Source organism: Pristis pectinata, chromosome 28 (assembly GCF_009764475.1).
Source record: "Pristis pectinata isolate sPriPec2 chromosome 28, sPriPec2.1.pri, whole genome shotgun sequence".
NCBI lineage: Eukaryota > Metazoa > Chordata > Chondrichthyes > Rhinopristiformes > Pristidae > Pristis > Pristis pectinata.
The window spans coordinates 14475749-14496663 of record NC_067432.1 but is presented as its reverse complement, the minus strand read 5'-3'; the positions used below and the strand labels follow the sequence as shown (position 1 = coordinate 14496663).

The window sequence follows — 20915 nt, the reverse complement described above, 5'->3', positions numbered from 1 at the left end:
AGTACCGGAGGTCATAATTGAAACTGTTGGAGCTGTGATTCCCCAGTCAAGCTCGTTGAAGTTGAACTTTCTACAGTGGCTAACTTAGAACCGAGAACATAGCAAAAGATTTCTGCCAGCTATAGAATTAACAAGTTTATCCAATTTCCTTTCAAATAGAATATCAAGTTTTGCAGATGTGCATTAAAACTAATTGGAGTACATCTGATGTTTGTGCAACATCATCCTGCCATTTAACCTGCTCATTAAATGTTCTGTATGTATTTTGGAAGGTACTGTAATTTGCATTCATTAGGCTAACCTTTCCTTTTACTGAAAGATGAAAGTTGTGTGGTTTGATCTGTGTAATGCATACTTTACTAACTGGTGTAATATATGGAAAAGGTTTCACATTAAAGTAACAATGTGAGTCATCTCTGGAGTATCGTGATGTGTTGATCATCTAACTACCACTTGTATGCATTCCAAATTGGGAATATAACTTTACTATAGAACCATAGAACCATACAGCACAAAACAGGCCCTTCGGCCCACCGTGTTGTGCCGTCCATCAGACCACCCTCACACTACCTAACCCCTTCCTCCCGCATATCCCTCTAGCTCACGTTCCTCCATATGCCTATCCAACAAGCTCTTGAACCTGTTCAATGTATCTGCCTCCACCACCACCCCAGGCAGTGCATTCCATGCACCAACCACTCTTTGGGTGAAAAACCTCCCTCTGACATCTCCCCTGAACCTCCCACTCATAACCTTAAAGCCATGACCTCTCGTCTTGAGCATTGGTGCCCTGGGAAGGAGGCACTGACTGTCTACTCTATCTATTCCTCTCAATATTTTGTATACCTCTATCATGTCTCCTCTCATCCTCCTTTCCAGTGAATAAAGCCCTAGCACCTTAAGCCTCTCCTCATATTCAATACTGTCCAATCCAGGCAGCATCCTGGTAAATCTCCTCTGCACCCTCTCCAATGCCTCCACATTCTTCCTATAATGAGGCGACCAGAACTGAACACAGTACTCTAAGTGTGGCCTAACTAGAGTTTTGTAAAGCTGCATCATAACCTCGCGGCTCTTAAACTCAGTCCCGCGATTTATGAAAGCCAACATCCCATTGGCCTTCTTAACAGCTCTTTCCACCTGTGAGGCAACTTTCAATGAACTGTGAATATGAACCCCCAGATCCCTCTGCTCCTCCACACTGCCAAGTACCTTGCCGTTTACCCTGTACTCTGCCCTGGAGTTTGTCCTTCCAAAGTGTACCACCTCACACTTCTCCGGATTGAACTCCATCTGCCACTTGTCAGCCCAGCTCTGCGTCCTATCAATATCCCTCTGTAAGCTCCGACAGCCCTCCACACTATCCACAACACCGCCTATCTTAGTGTCGTCCGCAAACTTACTAACCCAGCCCTCCACCCCCTCTTCTAAGTCATCTATAAATATCACAAAAAGTAGAGGTCCCAGAACCGATCCCTGCGGGACACCACTAGTCACTGCCTTCCAATCCGAGGGCACTCCTTCCACCACAACCCTCTGCTTTCTACATGCAAGCCAATTCCTAATCCACACAGCCAAGCTTCCTTGGATCCCTCGGCCTCTGACCTTCTGAAGAAGCCTACCATGAGGAACCTTATCAAATGCCTTACTAAAATCCATGTAAACCACATCCACCACACTGCTCTCATCAATCTTCCTGGTCACTTCCTCAAAGAACTCTATCAGGCTGGTGAGGCAAGATCTTCCCTTCACAAAGCCATGCTGGCTGTCCCTAATCTGTCCATGATTCTCAAGGTGCTCATAAATCCTATCCCTTAGAATCCTTTCTAACAGCTTACCCACCACAGACGTGAGACTCACCGGTCTATAATTCCCTGGCCTATCCCTATTACCTTTTTTGAACAAGGGGACCACATTCGCAACCCTCCAATCCTCCGGCACCACCCCCGTAGACAATGAGGACTCAAAGATCCTTACCAGCGGTTCAGCAATCTCCTCCCTAGCCTCTCGAAGCAGCCTGGGGAAAATCCCGTCAGGCCTCGGAGATTTATCTGTCTTAATATTATTTAACAACTTCAACACATCCTCTCTCTTGATATCAACAACCTCGAGAACATTACCCCTACCAGCACTCCCTTCCACATCATCAAGACCCCTCTCCCTGGTGAATACCGAAGAGAAGTACTCATTCAGAACTTCTCCCACTTCCGCTGCCTCCAGGCAAATTCTCCCACCTTTGTCCTTAATCGGACCTACCTTCACCCTAGCCATCCTCCTACCCTTCACGTACTTGAAAAAGGCCTTGGGATTTTCCTTAACCCTACTAGCCAAAGCCTTTTCATGTCCCCTTCTAGCTCTCCTCAGCCCTTTCTTAAGTTCCTTCCTCGCTACCCTATATTCCTCACGGGCCCTGTCTGAACCTTGCTGCTTATACCTCACGTATGCTACCTTCTTCTCCCTAACAAGTGATTAATATTAGGTATTAAACCAGGTTGTCCATTTTATTCAATAAGAAAACTTCATCAAAAATTCTGTGATGTACCTTGATCTTGTAGTTGATTATTGTAGACTATAAAACTTGAAGCAAATCTGATATTGAAATATGAGAACAAACTAGCAATACATAAAATATATATTTTAACGTGGCTTAATCCATCAGTCTGTTTATTGCTGAGATGCTTGTCATTTCGCCCAGCAATATTTGTGTGCTGCTTTTCAGGACTATAATAATGTTTTAGTGAAATTGCTTTTAACTCAAATGTTAAAACTAGATAATATACAGGCAGTTCCCAGGTAATGGCCAGGGTTGCGTTCTGAGAACTGTTCGTAACCCGAATTTTTCCTAAATCAGAAATGAACAAAAACTGTGTGGGAGAGGATCACAGAAATAGCTGTGATGGGGGAGTGAGCAGGCACGAGAAGAGCAGCCTCCAGCTGGCCTCATTGAGAATCATGCAAAACCTGCTGAATCTAGTTTCAATAATATGGAAAATTTGAGAACGTGATGAAATAGTGATACCAAACACTTTACACTAGAAAGCAAAAAAACCTGTACATAAAAAATTTTACAGCACAGGGATGCCATTTCACTCATGTTTATGCTAGCCAAGCAAAATCTATTGAGTTAAATCGCACGTAACAGCTCTTGGTCCACAGCTTTCCAGTCATGACACTTCAAGCTCATCAATACTTTGTAGGCTGCCAGCACCATCATCAACTCTCTCACCCTTTGGAGAGAAAAATCCCTTCTCAATTCAATTACCTTAAATTTGTGGGCCTTTGTTATGGGAAATTTTCATTAAATTTCTGCAAAATGTAATCATATTTACTTATGACTGAAATTGTTCAAACCTGAGCTGTGAAAGCAATGACATGTAAGTGAAGAGTTCAAACCTTTTCCAAACGTGGCATCTGTTGTATATTCCCTCTTCAGAGAATTCCTTTTATAATTGGCCTGTAGTATCAGAAAATTTGGCCACTTGAAAACACATGTTTGGGAAGGACAGTGATTTCATCAGTTGATTATTTAAGCAAAAGTGTGTTTGGAAATTTCACTTTTGCTAAGTGGAAGATCATTGTTTAACTTGAAGCAAACATCCTTTTCTGAAAACTTTAATTTAGGGTGGGATTTTAGATAATATTTCAAGTTGAGAACAGACTCCCACTTGGGATCTGATGCATGTAATCCCTTTGTTTCATTTCTATGCTTTCTTTAGCTATAACATCTGTTCAGCTAAACTATCCCAGAGCTGAAATCTGAGCTATCCGCTATGACAGAATTATTGAAATGTTATAGCATGGAAGGAGCCAATTCTGCCCATCAACTCGCTACTGGCTGTATCCCATGACCAACCCAGTTAGTCCCACTTGCCTTCCCACTTGTACCCTCGTTTTTTTTTCTCCCTTTCAAGTACTTATCCAGTTCCCTTTGACCATCGCCAATGAATCTGCTTCCAGTACTTCCGATGTGTTCCAACCCTATCCACTTTCTTGTTTAAATCCAACAGAAGGAAAAGCAGTTTTTAGCTTTATCAATCACCATCATGCTGTCTTGCTCTAGATCCTTTCACCAATGACAACAGTTTCTCTCTATCTAGACCATACATGATTTTAAATATCTCTGTCAAATTTCTTTGCAACCTCTTGTTCCAAGGAGGAAAAACTCCAGTTTCTTCAGTCTGTCCATAGAACCAAAGTTCCCTGTACCTGGAATCAGTACTGCAAGGCCTTCACATTGGAGTATGGTGTTCAGGACAGGGCGCAGTACTCTTAACTGTGACTGTATTAAAAGTTCATCCTGACCTCTTTGCTATTGTGCTTGGAAGTAAAGGACGCTTTGTTTTAATCACTTTTTGAACTTGGCATGCTGCTTTCAATGACTTATGTGCACATACCCCCTTATGCTTCTGTTGCCTTTCTAGAATCGTGCTTTGTAACTTGTGTTGTCATTCCATCTTCTTGTTCTTCCTAACGTGTAACACTTGGTTGGTTAATTGACCACTGACTTTGTATGTAGGTGAAATGTAGAATCGGGCTTGGTGAGGATAATTGATTGGAATATGGAGAGAATAATATGTAATTAATGTAGGATTTATATAAACGGCTGCATGATGGTCAGCATGAACTCTGGGCCAAAGGGCCTGTTTCCTTACTGCATGATTCTAGACTTCATGATTTCATATTTCTCTGCATTAAATTTCATGTCTTGTGTGCCCTTTCTGGGCGATCAATCTGAATTGTTTTGCTGAATGTAAAATGTTTCACACAGTCCCTCACACCATGTTGTATTTGAAGTCCTTGTGGTACACTACTCCCAATGCCCAGAATGAGCTGTAAGGAGGCCTTTTTGACTATCTCTAAATATCTGATGTTCAATATTTAGAAACATTGACAAACATTTAAATAATATAAAAGGATTAAACTTGGATAATTTATTTAAAACATTTTAATTCATGGTAATGATTTTGCAGGAAAAACAAAATAAAGCACTTCACCTGCCTGCCTTAATGAAGGTTAGTGACCCCATTAAACTGGGTTCACGCTAGATTTGCCAGACGAGGCCAATGTATAGCTTTGTATTGGGGTTAGATACAAACTGTGTCGGGTTCCTCATTCAGCTTGATTAGGAACTGCCCCCACATTTGGTACCAGTAGTAGGAGGTCAGATGCATTGTTGGCTCGGCCTCGGCACAATCCTGTCAAATAGTTGGAGTTGCGTTATTCCCCTGTACATCTGCTTCATGCCTGGTTAGTGGTCATTTGGGTTTCTTTCTGATTATTGGCTTGTAGCCAGACTGCAAAGTAATCTAACATGCAGCCTTTCTCTCTTGCCAGCTGACATATTTATGTTTAAAGTACCAAATAGATGCAGGCAACCCTCGAGTTACACAAATTCACCCTTGCAGAATTCACAAGTCACAACCCAAAAATTTGAGATGGGGAATAAAATTTGTTCTCATGGAATCAATGTGAGGGGGGATTTAAAAATAAAGTAAATCAATACTATTCAACGCTGTGTTTCAACTCGTGTTTCTTGACTCATGCGCAGGCATGGCTTGGTGGTACAACACATTTTCCAGGACTGCAACACCCCCTGTAACGTGGGGGTCGCCTGCACGTATGTTAAATCAAGGGTACTTAATATTTTGAAACCCTGTGCTACATACTTGTATCAAAACCTGTAGGCTGCATGATAATTCCAAAATGCAAGCCCAGTTGAAGATAGTTAAAACCTCATGCACAGAAACTGAGAGCCATCCCCATCACCAAAAATATTGAAGCAGTGAGATTGTCTTTGCACAAAAGAAACCAATCCTCCTACAGATCTACATCTTCCTTCCAATTGTCAACCCCTCCCTCCAGTTTGAGTTGAGAACAGAAATGGGGTAAGTAGATGGCTTTTGAGTACGATTATTTAAATTCTTGCTTAAATAACGCACGGTGGATTGTGCCATCCTGTTAAACTCTACCCATTTAAATCTAATCTGCAGCACAAGCATTTCCCATGTCATTTCCCTAAATGTTGTGCCGGTCACTAATTCTGAGGAATACTACCATTTAAATCTTTGCCCATTTCTGCCAGTAACTACTTTTCCATTCCTCAAAATAAACGGTGTAATATATGCTCTATCCAAATGCATTTCATCACCAGCAATTTAATGCAGGGTTATGAGCAGATGTTTGGTTAAAAATGCTGTTCTGTAATTGTGTATTTAATACTTAATCTCAAAGCCAAAACCCTCAGAACTAAATGCTGATGTGCTCTTTAGATTGTGGCAACTAACACACCGGGGATCTGCCAGTTTTCAAACAGTTGAATTTTAGATTTGAGAAACTGGTGCATAGTGATGTGAGCATGGTTCAAGTAAAGTGTTTCAGTGCTGATATTTTATATGTTAGATGGAATATTATCAAATCAGTTCAGGAAGTGTACATAATTCATATTAGGCATTGAATTAGTGCATGTCAGAAACTTCTTTGGAGTTGTATAACTAGAATGTGAATTAGCTTACTTTTTTCCCCCAAAGTGTGTAAATGTGAATTGAAGTGGGAAATTACCAAAATTTTGGTGAAGGAAAACGGTAAACACAGCCTCAAGCCTGATATGAATATTAAAATCTTGTTAAGTGAGCTAACTTGAAATGTGTGATCAGATGAGTTGGCACAATAGCAAGGGTAATAAATTGTAAATGTTTTGTCCTGAAACTGATGCAGGCTTTTCCAGGTTTGCAATGAATACCCAGGTTTTCCATTTTTTTGGGGAAATGGAGCTGCTTGGAAGAAACATTTATTGACTACTTATTAAAATGACATTGCAGAATGAAAATGGGCAGACTTTTTTCTAAGTTTGTGTAAATATTGAAGTGCTAGGAAGCTGAATTTGATGCTCTATATTGTTCATGTGAAACTATTCCTTGTTGGGTTCCGTTATCTTTGACAATTGCATTCTATTCCCAACAAACAGTAAGCAAGGTGTCCTACACTAGGTTCTTCCTGGATGGATACTTTTTGCTGCTTGTCGTGGATCTGTAAATTGCAAAAAATAATTAAGTCGGGGATTTGGTTTTGTTGAAAGCTTCATGTCTATTTACTGTAGAGCACTGCAACAATCTTGAAGCTGCATTTTTCAATGTGTACAAGTTTTGTAGATGGTCAATGAGGTAAATGCTGAAGGTGCACATGTTCTGTAGGGCTGTCTGATTTTGTTGCTAAAGGTCGTCATGAACTGTATGAAATTGCTTTGGAGACTGGCTATTTGCTAAACAAAAGCTTTGAAGTAAATGTTAAAACTATTAATTGAAAGATTTATGTAACTTTCGGATCTAATTATAGTAAACTAATATAAGCCCATGTTAGCCAGCTAGTGAACAAAGCCCTCTTTTCCGTTTTGGCTTTGTTATTCATTTGTTAATTTCTCTTATCGCTGCAAGTCAGATCCAGAAGGCATTCGGGTGTTCTGTCTTTCTATGGGCTAATCTGTTGGGTTGTTTCACGTACATATGTCGATTTATTGCTTAAAATTGAATTTTTGTGTGTATTTGAATTGTGAATGTTTCAATCTAATTTTAGATTAAAGGGTTCACCAAAGAGCTCTGAAAGTCAGTTTTTTTTTTAAGTGTTTCACGTGCTCTGAATAAACACCATTATAGAATTGTGATAAACTGTTTCACCTATCATGCCTGTTCTGGGTCTGGCTGGATGAAAAGACCTTTGTTAATGAAAGCAGTTTATTCTTGCACTTAAAACAGGTTTGAAGTCTCATTCACGTCTTCCCTTAACCTCCTGAGTCCCCTGGCTTCTCCAGTTTCAACTAATTGAAATGCTGTATCCTTGTTGCTTTTGATAAGAAATCTGCTCCCTTACAGTAGAGATTTGTGTACATACAGCTTCAGGTTAAATAGCTCCTGCCATGTTTTTACTCATTCCACTAGTCAGTGGCTTACTCATCTGTTACTGTCTTACAGGTTTTGTCATATGTAACTTTCCTGAATACCCAAGAGCAATGTTCTGATGTACATAATCTGCCCCAGAGAACACCAATGTGTACTAGGAATAATACAGACTTCTATCTATTGTAATGTTAAATTGTTTGACAGATGTTGGGTAGGGAGGTGAGAGTTGGCTATCATATGATGCCAGATGTTGGGGCTGAGCAATACAAAGATTTAATGACTTTCAGGCTATTCCCTGTTTATTGTTGCAGTCACTATTAAGGTACTGGCAGTTGTTCAATTTCTGACTAATGATTTAAGATAAAAATTGGCACTCATGGATATTTAAAGCAGCATTTTGTTTTGGAGCACCAGAGTTGGCGTGATTTTTCTATTTGACAATGTAGGAGCACATGAATTTTCCTTTTTTGCATGGGAAGATTAGTTAACCAGTTTATTCTAATATGAACACATTGGAAGTAATTATAGCTGAACAGTACTTTCAATAAAACGATGCATTGGAAAATGAACCTTTTACAGTCCTTTTTTTAATATAAGGCTTGCATGGATGATTTTGTTGCTTAACTTTCAATTATATGGAGCCTTTCATATTTGGATGCCCCAAAGTGTTTTATAACCAATTAATTACAATGTCCAGAAATAGCAGAACCATATTGTGCAGAGTAAGATTCAGTGAAAGTGGTCTTAACAACTAGATAATCAGATTGTCATATCAATTAAGGGGTAAAAGTCCAGGATGCCATTTTAAAAAAGCGCACTGTGAATCTTTTACAACTGTGGCATCACAGCTTTGGTCTGTGGCAATTCTTGGATTGGCCTACTGAAGGACCTTTGGGAAAGGTATTTTGTAAGGTGCCTGATAAAATAGGGCCTTTCTCCATGATCTGCCACTACTATGGAGATTATAAAGAAATTGAGATAAGGGTGGGTAGTGGGATTGGTCGGAAGTAGGGATTTTGTTAGGGGTGGTTGTTAAGGGAGATGGATATTCTCTGAATTGTATGGGGTGGTTGGAAAGGTTTCGATTTGAGGCTTGGCAATATTATAGGTGAGCAAACATATGGAGCTGAGGATATTAGCAGCAGGATGGGTTGGTGAGGGTGGGAGGCTGTGGCTAGTTCAGAGTCCCTAGAATCAACCCAAATAAGGTCAAACCTTTAATGCTAAAGCAGGCATCAACCTGAGCTTTGGACGTCCAGTAGAATTTTGGCCTGTGTTCTTCTGTTGTATGTCTTCAAATGTCCCTCCAAGCCCAAATGTTTGGACACCCTGCTTTCTTCACTTGAGAGAAATAGGCCAGGTTTAATGTCACATTGGATGATGGCAACTGGAACAGTGCAGTACTACTTGATGTAAATGTTGCTAGCAAGACCAGAAATCATTGCCCCTTCCAAAATACCCTGGAGGGTAGTCGTGAACCACTGCAGCATTTCTGGTGAAGGTTCTCCTTCGCTGTTATCGAGGGAATTTCAGTATGAGTCTACCCATGAAAGGTAATTTATTTCTGTTAGGCTGATAAGTGACTGGACATGGCAGGTGATGGTGTTCCCATGCAGTTACTGCTTCTCTTGTTGGAGGTCATTGGTTGGGAGGTGCTGGTGGAGTAGTCTGGATAAGTAACTGCAGTACAACCTAAATTGCATATTCAAATTTCAGGAGTAGGTCTTGAACCAATGACTTCCAGGGTGAGGTCAATATCTTCATATTATCTAAATTGTGTAACTTTGTTATCTGCCAAGTAGTTACAGTACTGGTCTCATTATTGGGAAATTTACTTCAACTTATGAAAATGCATTGACATTTCCTTTAAACTTGGGTACAGATTTGGCAGTTCACTCAATAGGTCATGAAGTTGAGTGTAATTGCCTATTTTCAGGCTCATGAAATTGGGGGCAATTGACTAATTCATGCTAATAAATGGGAATAAATTGGTAACTTTCAAAATGGCAAGTGTACGGAGTGGGATGCTGCAAAGGTCAGTGTTTAGACTACAGCCTTTCTAATTTCATAATCTTGGGTAAGAATGTAACATTTAAGTTTGTCAACAATACAAAACTTGGTGGAAAGTAAGTTATTAAGGTTGACATGGAAGCCACAAAGTGATACATGAGAAAGAAGATGACAAATAGAGTATAATATGGAGGTGTGGAAATAATCACTTTGGCTGGAACAATGTAAATATTCTTCGTGATTATTTGGGATTTGGAAAGGTTTTTGTTCTTGTAGGCATGAAAGGTGTGCAGATACAGGAAGCAGTTAGAAAGGCACACATCAGCCATTACTGCAAGGAAAGCAGTCTTGCACCAGTTGTAAAGGGCCTGGCGTATGTTAGCAATTTTTGTCTTTTAACTGATGAGTTATGCCTCTATTCTTTTGTATAGAAGGGCTTCTCAAAGGCCTATGTTCTCTGGAGAATGGTTGATCACAATTAAATGCACACTTTTTTAAGGGCTTTGACAGTGTTGCCACTGAGCTTGCTTTTCCTCTGGCAGGGAAACCTGAAACTGGAGGTTGTAGTTTTAAGATGGTTCAGACATGAGTAGAATTTTCGTCATTTTGATTTGTGAATTTTTGGAACTCAATTTGATATACCAATGGATGCTCATTCAAGAGTGAGCTTGTAAAATTTTTGGACTCGGAATCGAGGGCACAAATGATAAATTTCAACCATGATATTTTCAAATGGCTTAATAGGCTCGAGGAGGCAGTGCCATTTGCTCCTGCTTGTATTCTTGGATTTTGCAAAACTTTCACTTCTAGGGAAATTATCAATTCTGGGGAAACTTTGCACTGTTTTAAAATATCTTTTGCACTGGTTTAAAATATCTCTACACATTTTCTTGGCAGAAATTGCATCTGGTTAAGGACTGAATTGATACATTGTAGCAGAATAAAGTGATATAATTGCTGCCAAAGAGATGGCTCTGCCGTTCAAAAAGGATCTGGAGAAATATAAAGATATTGATGAGGATGAACTTCTTGGCAAACTGAGTGAAGAAGAATTGAAGCAACTTGAAAATACCCTTGAGGAACTGGATCCAGAGGTGAGATTGGAATTTTTGACATTTTCCAGAGGACATGTTTGGACTTCTAACTTTTCAGAACTGAAGCTAAAACATTTTTTGGGGAGAAAAAGTAGTAATGTTTAATTATCAGAAATATTTAACTTTATAAAAGAATTTGATTTTCCATACAAGCCATATTTAAACCATTGAATGAAGTTTTAAATTTGGGAACTGAGGGTCTGCAGCTTTGCATTGTGATGCTAAAACAGGCTTGTGTTACTGCAGAAGAGGTTTCATTAATTTGCTTAGAATTTGTTCCCATTCTGTCACTCTCCTACTATAACTGCCTGGTTTCCAGACTTTTATTTTTGGCATTTTCCCACAGCATTATGTGGTAAGAAATTCAGTAGCATGACATGTGCCCCTTCATATTGTAGGTTGTAGTTGAGTTCCAATTAACCTTTTAGTCCATGGTTTATGAATTTAAATTGATCACTTACTCAAAATCCACTCTGCTCCTTCCTGAAAATGTTCACTATTAAAGAACAGTGTACCTCTGATCCACTTAATTTCATCAGTATTGAGGGGGTCTGTAAGGTTGTGGGGGAAGAGTATCATGTAACACATCCTAAAGTGTTTAGGTGGCCATAACTATGTTGAAAAGCTTGCTGGAGTTTTGGGGAGTGATGGCAACTTAATGAGTAAACTCAAGCTTCATTGTAGCAAGAAATATTTCCTTTGTTCATGAGGGTAAATACAATTAGCAATGTAATGTTTGAAATTGTGTTGCGGGTAACTGCAATGAGGAAAACTTTACCTGCCAATAATTTGCTTTCATGTGGAAGTTCCCTGAGGTACAAGGCACATGGACATGTGATGGTCCTTAAAATACTTAATCCATGAAAACATGTCTTTCTCAGTGTAAAGATGATAGATAAATGGTGGATAACCAATTATTAGGTAAACAATTAATGAACAGAGCTCAATTGATTGTGGGCCAAATGAAAATGTGTAATGCATTTTAGGCTTTTTACCTTGCCAACCTCGATCAAATTTTTTGCTCAAAACGTATGTGCAACGTGTATGTGTACACATGTACATGTGTATATTCTGATTGTTGTCAGAAATCTAGCTTTTTCAAGTCTGATTATATGGAGACTGATCTATTGTCATAGAACATAGAGTAGTATTACATAGGAATGGGCTCATCAGCCCACAATGTTGTGCTGAACTAATTAAGCTAATGATGTCTAATTAAACTAATCACTGTCTTCTGTGGGAAACCAATTCTGAATCTGAACAGCCAACTCTCTGAATCCCATGCATCTTAATCTTCTGGATGAGCCCACCATGAGGGACCTTATCAAATACCTTACTAAAATTTATGTAGACAATGTCCACAGCTCTACCTTCACCTCCTCATAACTCAATCAGATTAGTAAAACATGACCTGCTCTGCACAAAGCCATGCTGACGGTCCCTAATTAGGCCATTGTTTTCCAAGTGCTCAGAACTGCTATCCCTAAGAGTCCTCTCCAGTAGCTTCCTTAACACTGAAATGAGACTCACCAGTCTATAATTTCCAGGATTATCCCTATTTCTTGAACAAAGGAACAACCATAGCTATTTGCCAATCCTCTAGGACCTCGCCCATGTCTAGAGAGGACACAAAGATCTATTGCCTATCTCAATAACATAGGGTTTATTCCATCAGGTCCTGGGGACTAATCCACCTTGACATTCTTCTAGAGACCCAAAACCACCACCTACCTCAAACTGCCCTAGCATATTAGCATGCTCCACACTGATCGCACTATCCTCCATGTCCTTTTCATTGGTGAGTACCAACACAAAGTACTCATTTTAGGACCTCATCCACGTCCTCTGTCTCCAAGCACATGTTCCCTCCTTTATCCTAGAGTGGTCCTACCCTCTCCCTGGATATCCTCTTGCTCTTCATGTCTATATATAGAATGCCTAGGGATTCTCTTTAATCCTATTTGCCAAGGACTTTCATGGCCCCTCCTGGCTCTCCTAATTCCCTTGAGTTCTTCTCTGGCTTTATTCCTCAAGGTCCCAGTTCGATTTTTAGCTTCTTAAACCTTGTATATGCTTCTCTTGACTAAATTCATAACTTCTCTCGCCATCCTTGTACTACTTACTTGAACATATTGGTCCTGTGCAGTTGGTCTTTAAACACCCTCCACATGTCAAGTGTGGGCTTGTCAAAAAACGGCTGTTCCCAATGAACTCTCCCTAGCTCCTGCCTGATACTCTTATAATTTGCCCTCTCCCAAATTAATACTTTCCAGCAAGGTCCATACTTGTCCTTATTCATAGCTATTTTAAAACTTGAAGAGTTGTGATCACTGTTTGCTAAATGTTTCCCCCACAAAGTCAGTTTCCCAACACAAGGTCCAGTATGGCCACTCCTCTAGTTGGACTATCCACATACTGCTTCAAGAAACTTTCTTGGATGTATCTAACAAATTTTACCCCATCTAACCCTTTTGCACTAAGGACATTCCAATCTATATTGGGGAAGTTGGAGTAGCTCACTACAGCAGCCTTGTTTTTGCACCTTTCTCTAATCTGCCTGTGTATCTGTTCCTCAGTGTCCTGGTGGCAATGTGGGGTGTGGTGGAGTCTATAGTATAATCCTGTCAGAGTGATTGTACCTTTCTTATTTTTGAGTTCTACCTATATAGACTCAGCGGATGAGCCATCCATTGTGGCCCTGCTGAGTGCAGCTGTGATGTTGTCCTTAATTAGTAGTGCAACTCCTCACCCTCTTTTTATCTCCCTCTCTCTTCTAAAACATTGAAACCCTGAAACATTAAGTAGCCTGTCCTTGTCCCCCTCTCAATCAAGTCTGTAATGGCCACAATATCATAGATATTTGTATTGATCCATGCACTGTTCATCTCCCTAGCTCTTAATAATATTTGCATTAAAGTAAACTTCAACCCTTCTGTCTCAATGTTTATCTTACTTTGCTTCTGTCTGTCCTTAGACTTGCTGGTCATGACATCTACCTTCCCCTCAATTCCTTCACTTTCTGATCTGGTGCTCTAGTACCCATCCCCCTGCCAAACTAGTTCAAACCCTCCTGAGTAGCAGTAGTGTACCTCCCTGCCAGAATATTGGTTCCCCTCCAGTGGATGTGCACCCGTTCCCCTTGTACAGGTCGCCCCAGCTACAGAAACCCTGCCCCTGCACAAGTTCCTCAGCCACACGTTCATCTGTCACATCTTTTTATTCCTGTTCTCACTAGCACATAGCACCAGGAGTAGTCCAAAGATTACTACCCTTGGTCCTGCTTTACAGCCTCTTAACTCCATAGTTGACACTTTTCTTTTCTCAGTGTCTCATTGCATTAGAGTAAAGTTGGAGTGAGGGCTTCAAGTTATAGGAGGGCTTATATCCTGATGTTTCTCAGGCTGAAAGTTAGAGATGAAGGGAGGACACCAAAGGAGTTCAGTGATGAGTGAACAGAATTTGTTGTCCTAGTCCTAACCCTCACCAAAATTTTATAAATGCTGCCAAGTTGATGGGAAGTGGAAGATGGAAGCTGGACAGAAGGCACTGTCAAGTCTTGAGCACGTGAGTTGAGGAACATTAGGGTTGGATGATAGAGGTGATCTTAGCGATGGTGTGCATGTTCAGTTAGAAGCTCACCTCAGTGAGATGCAACATCATGCTTACCAAGACAAGTGGCTTTTCACTCCTACCGTCTTCCACAAATATTTCCTAATTCATTGGTATTCTTATCAATTCATTAAAGTGTGTCTATTTTCACCTACACTAAAAGATTCACAGACTTGACAAAAGGCAAACCAGCCTCATGATACTATGGTGTTTACATCCTATCTTGTTTATTATCTCTGGAGACAGATTTGTGTTTTTGTCTCATTAATTCCATCCACTAAAGGTTAACGTATAGAAAGATGGCCAGCATTAATTTTGTTATTTCTAAGGCATTTGAGCTGAAAGTGGCTTTTTGTGTATATACGTACATGTATTTTGTTTAGACTAGTAAAATATTATTTTCTCTGCTGTTTCAGCATGCACTCCTGCCAGCAGGCTTTCGTCAGAAGGACCAGACTGTCAAATCCCCAACGGGCCCCTTTAATAGAGATCAGCTTCTCTTATTCTTGGAGAAGGAGGCCTTGGAATACAAGGATAGAGAAGATTTTGTGCCTTTCACTGGAGAGAAAAAAGGTACAGTGCTTGACTTGGGTCCACAGACTTTTACTTTTTTTTTGCATGTTTGCATCTTTGAGGGAATTAATGAATGATGCATTATAAAAGGATTTGAAAGTTTAACTCTCTTCAATCTTGTGCTTGTAAATTAAGCAGAAACAATATGAACCAGTTCAAAAAAAGTTTTAATCTGATTGAAATTTTTTAAATCTTCCAGTGTGACATTTAAAAATCAAAGATTTATTTGAATGCCAAAGTTCAGCATATTTAGAAACTTTAAAATCTTACACTGTTAAATTTTGCATTATAATAAAGCATTGACAATTAAAATCTTACAGAATTCAATACTTGGGATTTGCAGCTTGTTTTTCTGTCCATTTTAGATGAATTTTAAATGGCAAGCAGTAGGTGTTTGTCATTCTTTAAGACTATCAAAGAAGCCCTGAAAAGGAACAGAATTGCAGGAAGGGTAAAATCACTGAAATATTTTGTTAGTGGGAAATGTGTAGTTCCTGCTGCTAATCAAATGTAATTTTTGAATTGAAAAACAGACTTGGATACATTATAATATCCAAATGAGAGGGTTTTGCTACATTCCTGTCATGCATCAGGCATGCTAATTACAGTATTTAAAAGTGTTGTAATTGAGGAGAAATATTTTTTATAACGGATAGTGGGACTTTGTGGTTACTTACTTAGGATTTTTCTGTTGGCAGCAATATGGGGTCTTGTTTTTAGCTCTTGGATGAGTTTGTGTAGAAGTAGATCAAATACCATTGGGCGAGTGAGAAATGCCAAAGCACTACTGATTTAAATGTATAATGTTCTTCCAAGTAATTGCTGACTGTTGAATAGCACTGGCATTTCCAGCCAGTAGCAATGCCAGATATATTTTCCTACTTTTTAGCACTGTTGAGCATAAGCATCCCATGACGGTAGTCTGTTCTTGTAAATAAATATCCAATGAGCAATCTTTAGGGTCCTATTTCAGGGGCTTCTTTGAAATAAATACCTTAATGAAAACCAAATGTTTATCATGTACTATCTTAAAAAAAATCTAAGCAGGATGAAAACCATGTCAATTTACAATGAATTGCAGACCATTGTAAGCATTGAATCTTAGAGTATTGACTTAAAATCATCTTTTAATGTTAATAATGGAGAAGACTTTTATTTCTCAAGTATGATGAATTTTGATGTAAGTAGTAATTAACTTTCCCCAAACAGTCTGTTCATAATTCTCCATTAGAAACTTGCCAGGATGATTGGATCTGGGCATTTGATTCTTTCATCATGCTTTTAAGAAAATAGGTATTATTAGGTTAGAATGTTGAGAATGAAGGCAATTTTTGTGTTTTTGCTAGCAAGTCTCTATATGCATAATTTTATATTCCTGAAGTGAAAAGATGATTCCTGGTTCCTGCATCCCACCTGCACTGCCCCATTTGCACCATTCACCACCAAAACCATGTCCCAGTAATTAGTGTGATGGCCCATTAAGAACTTGTCGCTTTGAAATCCTGTAACTTGTGGTCAGTAGATTAGCAGTATTTAACGTTAGAATTGCTTTTGAGCTTGCTTAAACTTCTAATGTATTAATACAGGAGTGAATCTCTAAATCTAAAGCCAGAGATCAAAAGAAATCCAATACAACTTAGGTTTTTCCCTACAAGAAGTTCTTGACTAATCAGGTTTTAAATTCCATGAATAGCTTGGAGCATCCCACCTGGGTAGAACTGCTGGAATCATGTCCTGCACCTTACAAAATGACATTATTTTTTCTCTTTGATTTTATTAGTTTGCTAGAGTAAAAATACATCTAAAATCCAAGTGTTTCCTTAAATTTTTTTTTAAGAACTCGAAGAAAAACATTGAAAGCAACCGTGAACTTTAAATTCCTTTAGTACATTATACCTTGTGATGCCTACTCAGGTTTTTGCAACCTGAAAGAATTGGAACAGAACTTGCATACTTTTCTAACCATTTAATTAATATTCCGTGCTAATATGAATTGGGTAGAGTATTAGTGTTTTGGCTGTTTATGAAACATACCAGCCCCCACAAGGTCAATGCACGGCATACAAGTTTTTTTTGCAGCTCGTAAGATTCTTACCTATGCCAGCTAAATCCTATCCTTATAAAGGATGAAAATTATGTTCATAGACAACCAGAGACCTGTTTCCTAACTGCACAAATGGAAACTTGTGAAACATGTAGTAAGGTTTGAATTCTTAACTTTGCAGGATCACGGTCTAAAAATTATGAAGCTCTAACATGGAGCATAGTCGGTACTGTTAGAGGTTGCATTAATGACTTCATTCCCCTCTCCATTAAGAAAGTATGCCATTTAGTGTTTCTGGGATTGAAAGAAGCAATCGTTTAGTTACTGTATGTGCCTTACTTACTTGGTCTGACCCATGTGTCCCCAAGCCTGCCAGTGTGGTTGGTTCTTGAAAGCCCCTATGAAATAACCAATGAAGGCATTCAAGTAAAGGGTAGTTAGGGATGTCCAATAAATGCAGCTTTGCTAGCAACAGCCCAGTCCTGAAATATGAATATTTAACATCAAAGCCTGAGGATACCATGGAATGTGTTTTTCTTGCATTAACCTACACTATAGGATTGTCTCAATATCTGGTCACTTTTGAAAATCCACATGTTTTTTTTTCATACTCACATGGACAAAATTTATGAATGTTCCCTCATCTACAATTACTGACAGCCTTCAAATGCCAGCATGATTAGTTGCATACAACTTGCCCTTCACACGTTTTCACTTCTAAATGGGCTGATACATGATCAAGTGCTCAGACATTCTTTCAATGAGGTTCCAGTTATTTCCCCAGACTGAACAGTCGGGCCTGTAGCTACCTCGCTCCCTTTACCGGTCAAATGCTAATTGCAGTTTCCCATCCATTTGAGTAATCTGTTAGCAATTTCCTCAGCTGTTTCTTTCTGAAGGTGGGGAAAACTGAAGTTCTAAATATTTATCTTGAAACCAATATTTCCAATAGTATATTTCAAATTTTAATTTCATTGTTGTTCTCCTTTGCACCACTGGTATGAGCTCCTCTTCCTCCATTATGCAAATGTGCAATATTCTCAATTAACAAGTATTTACCTGTTATAGTTTCATCTGCAGCTGTTTTTAATGGGTCCTCTTTCTCCTTGTCACAGATTCTCTATTTAGAAAGGCTTTTCTTAGTTTTAGCAGCTAGTGGGAGTCTTTACATTAGAACATAGAACAGTACAGGCCTTTTGGTCCACAATGTTGTGCTGACCTTTATAAACCTACCCACGATCAATCTAACCTTTCACTCCAACACAGCCCATAACCCTCCATTTTTCTTGCATCCATGTGCCTATCCAAGAGTCTTTTAAATGTTCCTATGCTGTCAGCCTCTACAACCACCCCCAGCAGTTTGTTCCAGGCACTCACCACTGTAAAAACAAAAAAAACCTACCTCTGGTACCTCCCGTAAACTTTGCTCCACTTGCTTTAAACAGATGTCCTCTAGTATTTGCCATTGCCACCCTAGGGAAGAGGTGCAAGCTGTCCATTCTATCTATCCCTCTCGTAATCTTATACACTTCTATCAATTTGCCTCTATCCTGTGGTGCTCCAAAGAGAAAATGCCTAGCTCACTCAATATTTCCTCATAAGACATAGAGAATATGGAGAATCCTCATAAGACATAGAGAATTCAGGCAGCATCCTGAGAAATCTCCTCTGCACCCTCTAAAGTTTCCACATCCTTCCTATAATGAGGCAACCAGAACTGAACACAATACTCCAAGTGTGGTCTAACCAGAGTTTTCTAGAGCTGCAACATTTACCTCACGGTTCTTGAATTCAATCCCCTGACTAATGAAGGCCAGCACACCATACGCTGCCTTAACCACTCTATCAGTTTGCATGGCAACTTTGAGGGATCTATGGACTTGGGACCCCAAGATCCTTCTGTTCCTCCACACTGCCAAGAATCCTGCCATTAGCCTTGTACTCTGACTTCAAGTTCAATCTTTCAACGTGTATCACTTCACACTTTTCTGGATTGAACTCCATCTGCCAATTCTCTGCCCAACTCTGCATCCTGTCTATATCCCATTGTAACGTATGACAACCTACTACACTATCCTAACCTTTGTGTCATCTGCAAATTTACTAACCTACCTCTCCACTTCCTCATCCAAGTCATTTATAAAAATCACAAAGAGCAGGGGTCCCAGAGCACATCCCTGCAGAACACCACTAGTCATCGACTTCCAGGCAGAAAACTATCCATCTACTACCACCCTCTGCCTTCTGTGGGCAAGCCAATTCTGAATCCACGCAGCCAAGTCTCCATCAGTCCCATGCCTCATGACTTTATGGATGAGCCTACCGTGGGGAACCTTGTCAAACGCCTTATTAAAATCCATATACACCACATCCACTGCTCTACCTTCATCGATTTGTCGTCATCTTGGAAAAACTTAATCAGGCTCTTGAGGCATGACCTGCTCCTCACCATGTTGACTATCTCCAATAAGACTATGCTGCTTCAAATGTTTGTAAATCCTGTCCCTAAAATTCCTCTCCAATAGTTTACCCACCAGTGACGTAAAACTCACTGGTCTATAATTCTCAGGATTCTCTATTACTTTTCTTGAACAATGGGACAAGATTTGCCTTTCTCCAGCCAGGGAGGACATAAAGATCATCGTCAACGCCCCAGCAATCTCTTCCCTCGCTTCCTGTAGTAACCTGGGGTATATCCCGTCTGGCCCCAAGGATTTTTCAGAAGCCCAAACACTAACTCTTTCTTAACTTTGACATGCTCCAGCACACTAGCCTGTTCTACACTGACCTCACATTCATCAAGTCCCTCTCCCTGGTGAACACTGAAGCAAAATATTCATTAAGCACCTCCCCTACCTCTCCCACCTCCAATCACATGTTTTCCCCCCCTTATCCCTAAGTGGTCCTCCCCTCACTTTAGTCATCCTCCTGTTCTTCACATACATGGAAAACGTCTGGGGGTTTTCCTTAATCCTACTCGCCAAGGCCTTCTCATGTCCGCTTCTAGCTCTCCTAAGCTCCTTCCTGGCTACCTTTTATAATTCTCGTGCCCTGTCTGATTTTTTTTGTTTGCTTCCTAAACCTCAAATATGCTTCCTCCTTCCTCTTAACTAAATGTTCCACCTCTCTTGTCAACCATGGTTCCTTCACCCTACCATCCTTTCCTGGTCTCAGTGGGATAACTCCTGCACCCCCCCCCCCCCCCCAATTCTTAGCACAGGTAAACAAAATAATAAAGATGGATCTTGAATCTCAATGTATTTTTAGAACCACTCAAGTACTAAAACTCCTGAAATAAAAGTTGAAGTCAAAAAACTGCAGATGATGGAAATCTGAAATAAAAGTAATATTGGAAACACTCAGCAGATCAGGCAGCATATGTGGAAAGAAACACTTAATGTTTTGGGTCTAGGACCTTTTTCAGAATGGAGAATTTACAGGATTTTCTATTTTTTTTATTTAACTTCAACTAGCTGTACTTGTGGCTTAATACATTTTTTTTGCTTAATGGGGTGAATAGAATTATTTTCTTTATTTGTTGATGGTCTGCTTTATTGAATTACTGACTAGAAAATGTTAGTGGATTAATATAAACATTGTTCCCTGGAAATGATGTAGAAATGGGTGGTGAGCAGATTCTTCCATTTTCAAGGGTGCACAATGATTTCTGAATTACTTAGTTGTATCAGACAT

General features: G+C 39.6%; 1 protein-coding gene across 3 annotated transcripts in view; it reads left to right on the top strand.

The window, feature by feature from the left end:
* Positions 1-20915, top strand: part of tmod2 (tropomodulin 2) — a 52158-nt gene that overhangs the window by 12529 nt on the left and 18714 nt on the right. For all 3 annotated transcript variants that reach the window (XM_052040603.1, XM_052040601.1, XM_052040602.1), the window contains exons 2-3: positions 10800-10996; positions 15022-15178. In XM_052040603.1, the coding sequence (XP_051896563.1) occupies positions 10871-10996; positions 15022-15178 (283 nt within the window). In that variant the 5' untranslated portion in view covers positions 10800-10870. The remainder of the gene's footprint in view (positions 1-10799; positions 10997-15021; positions 15179-20915) is intronic.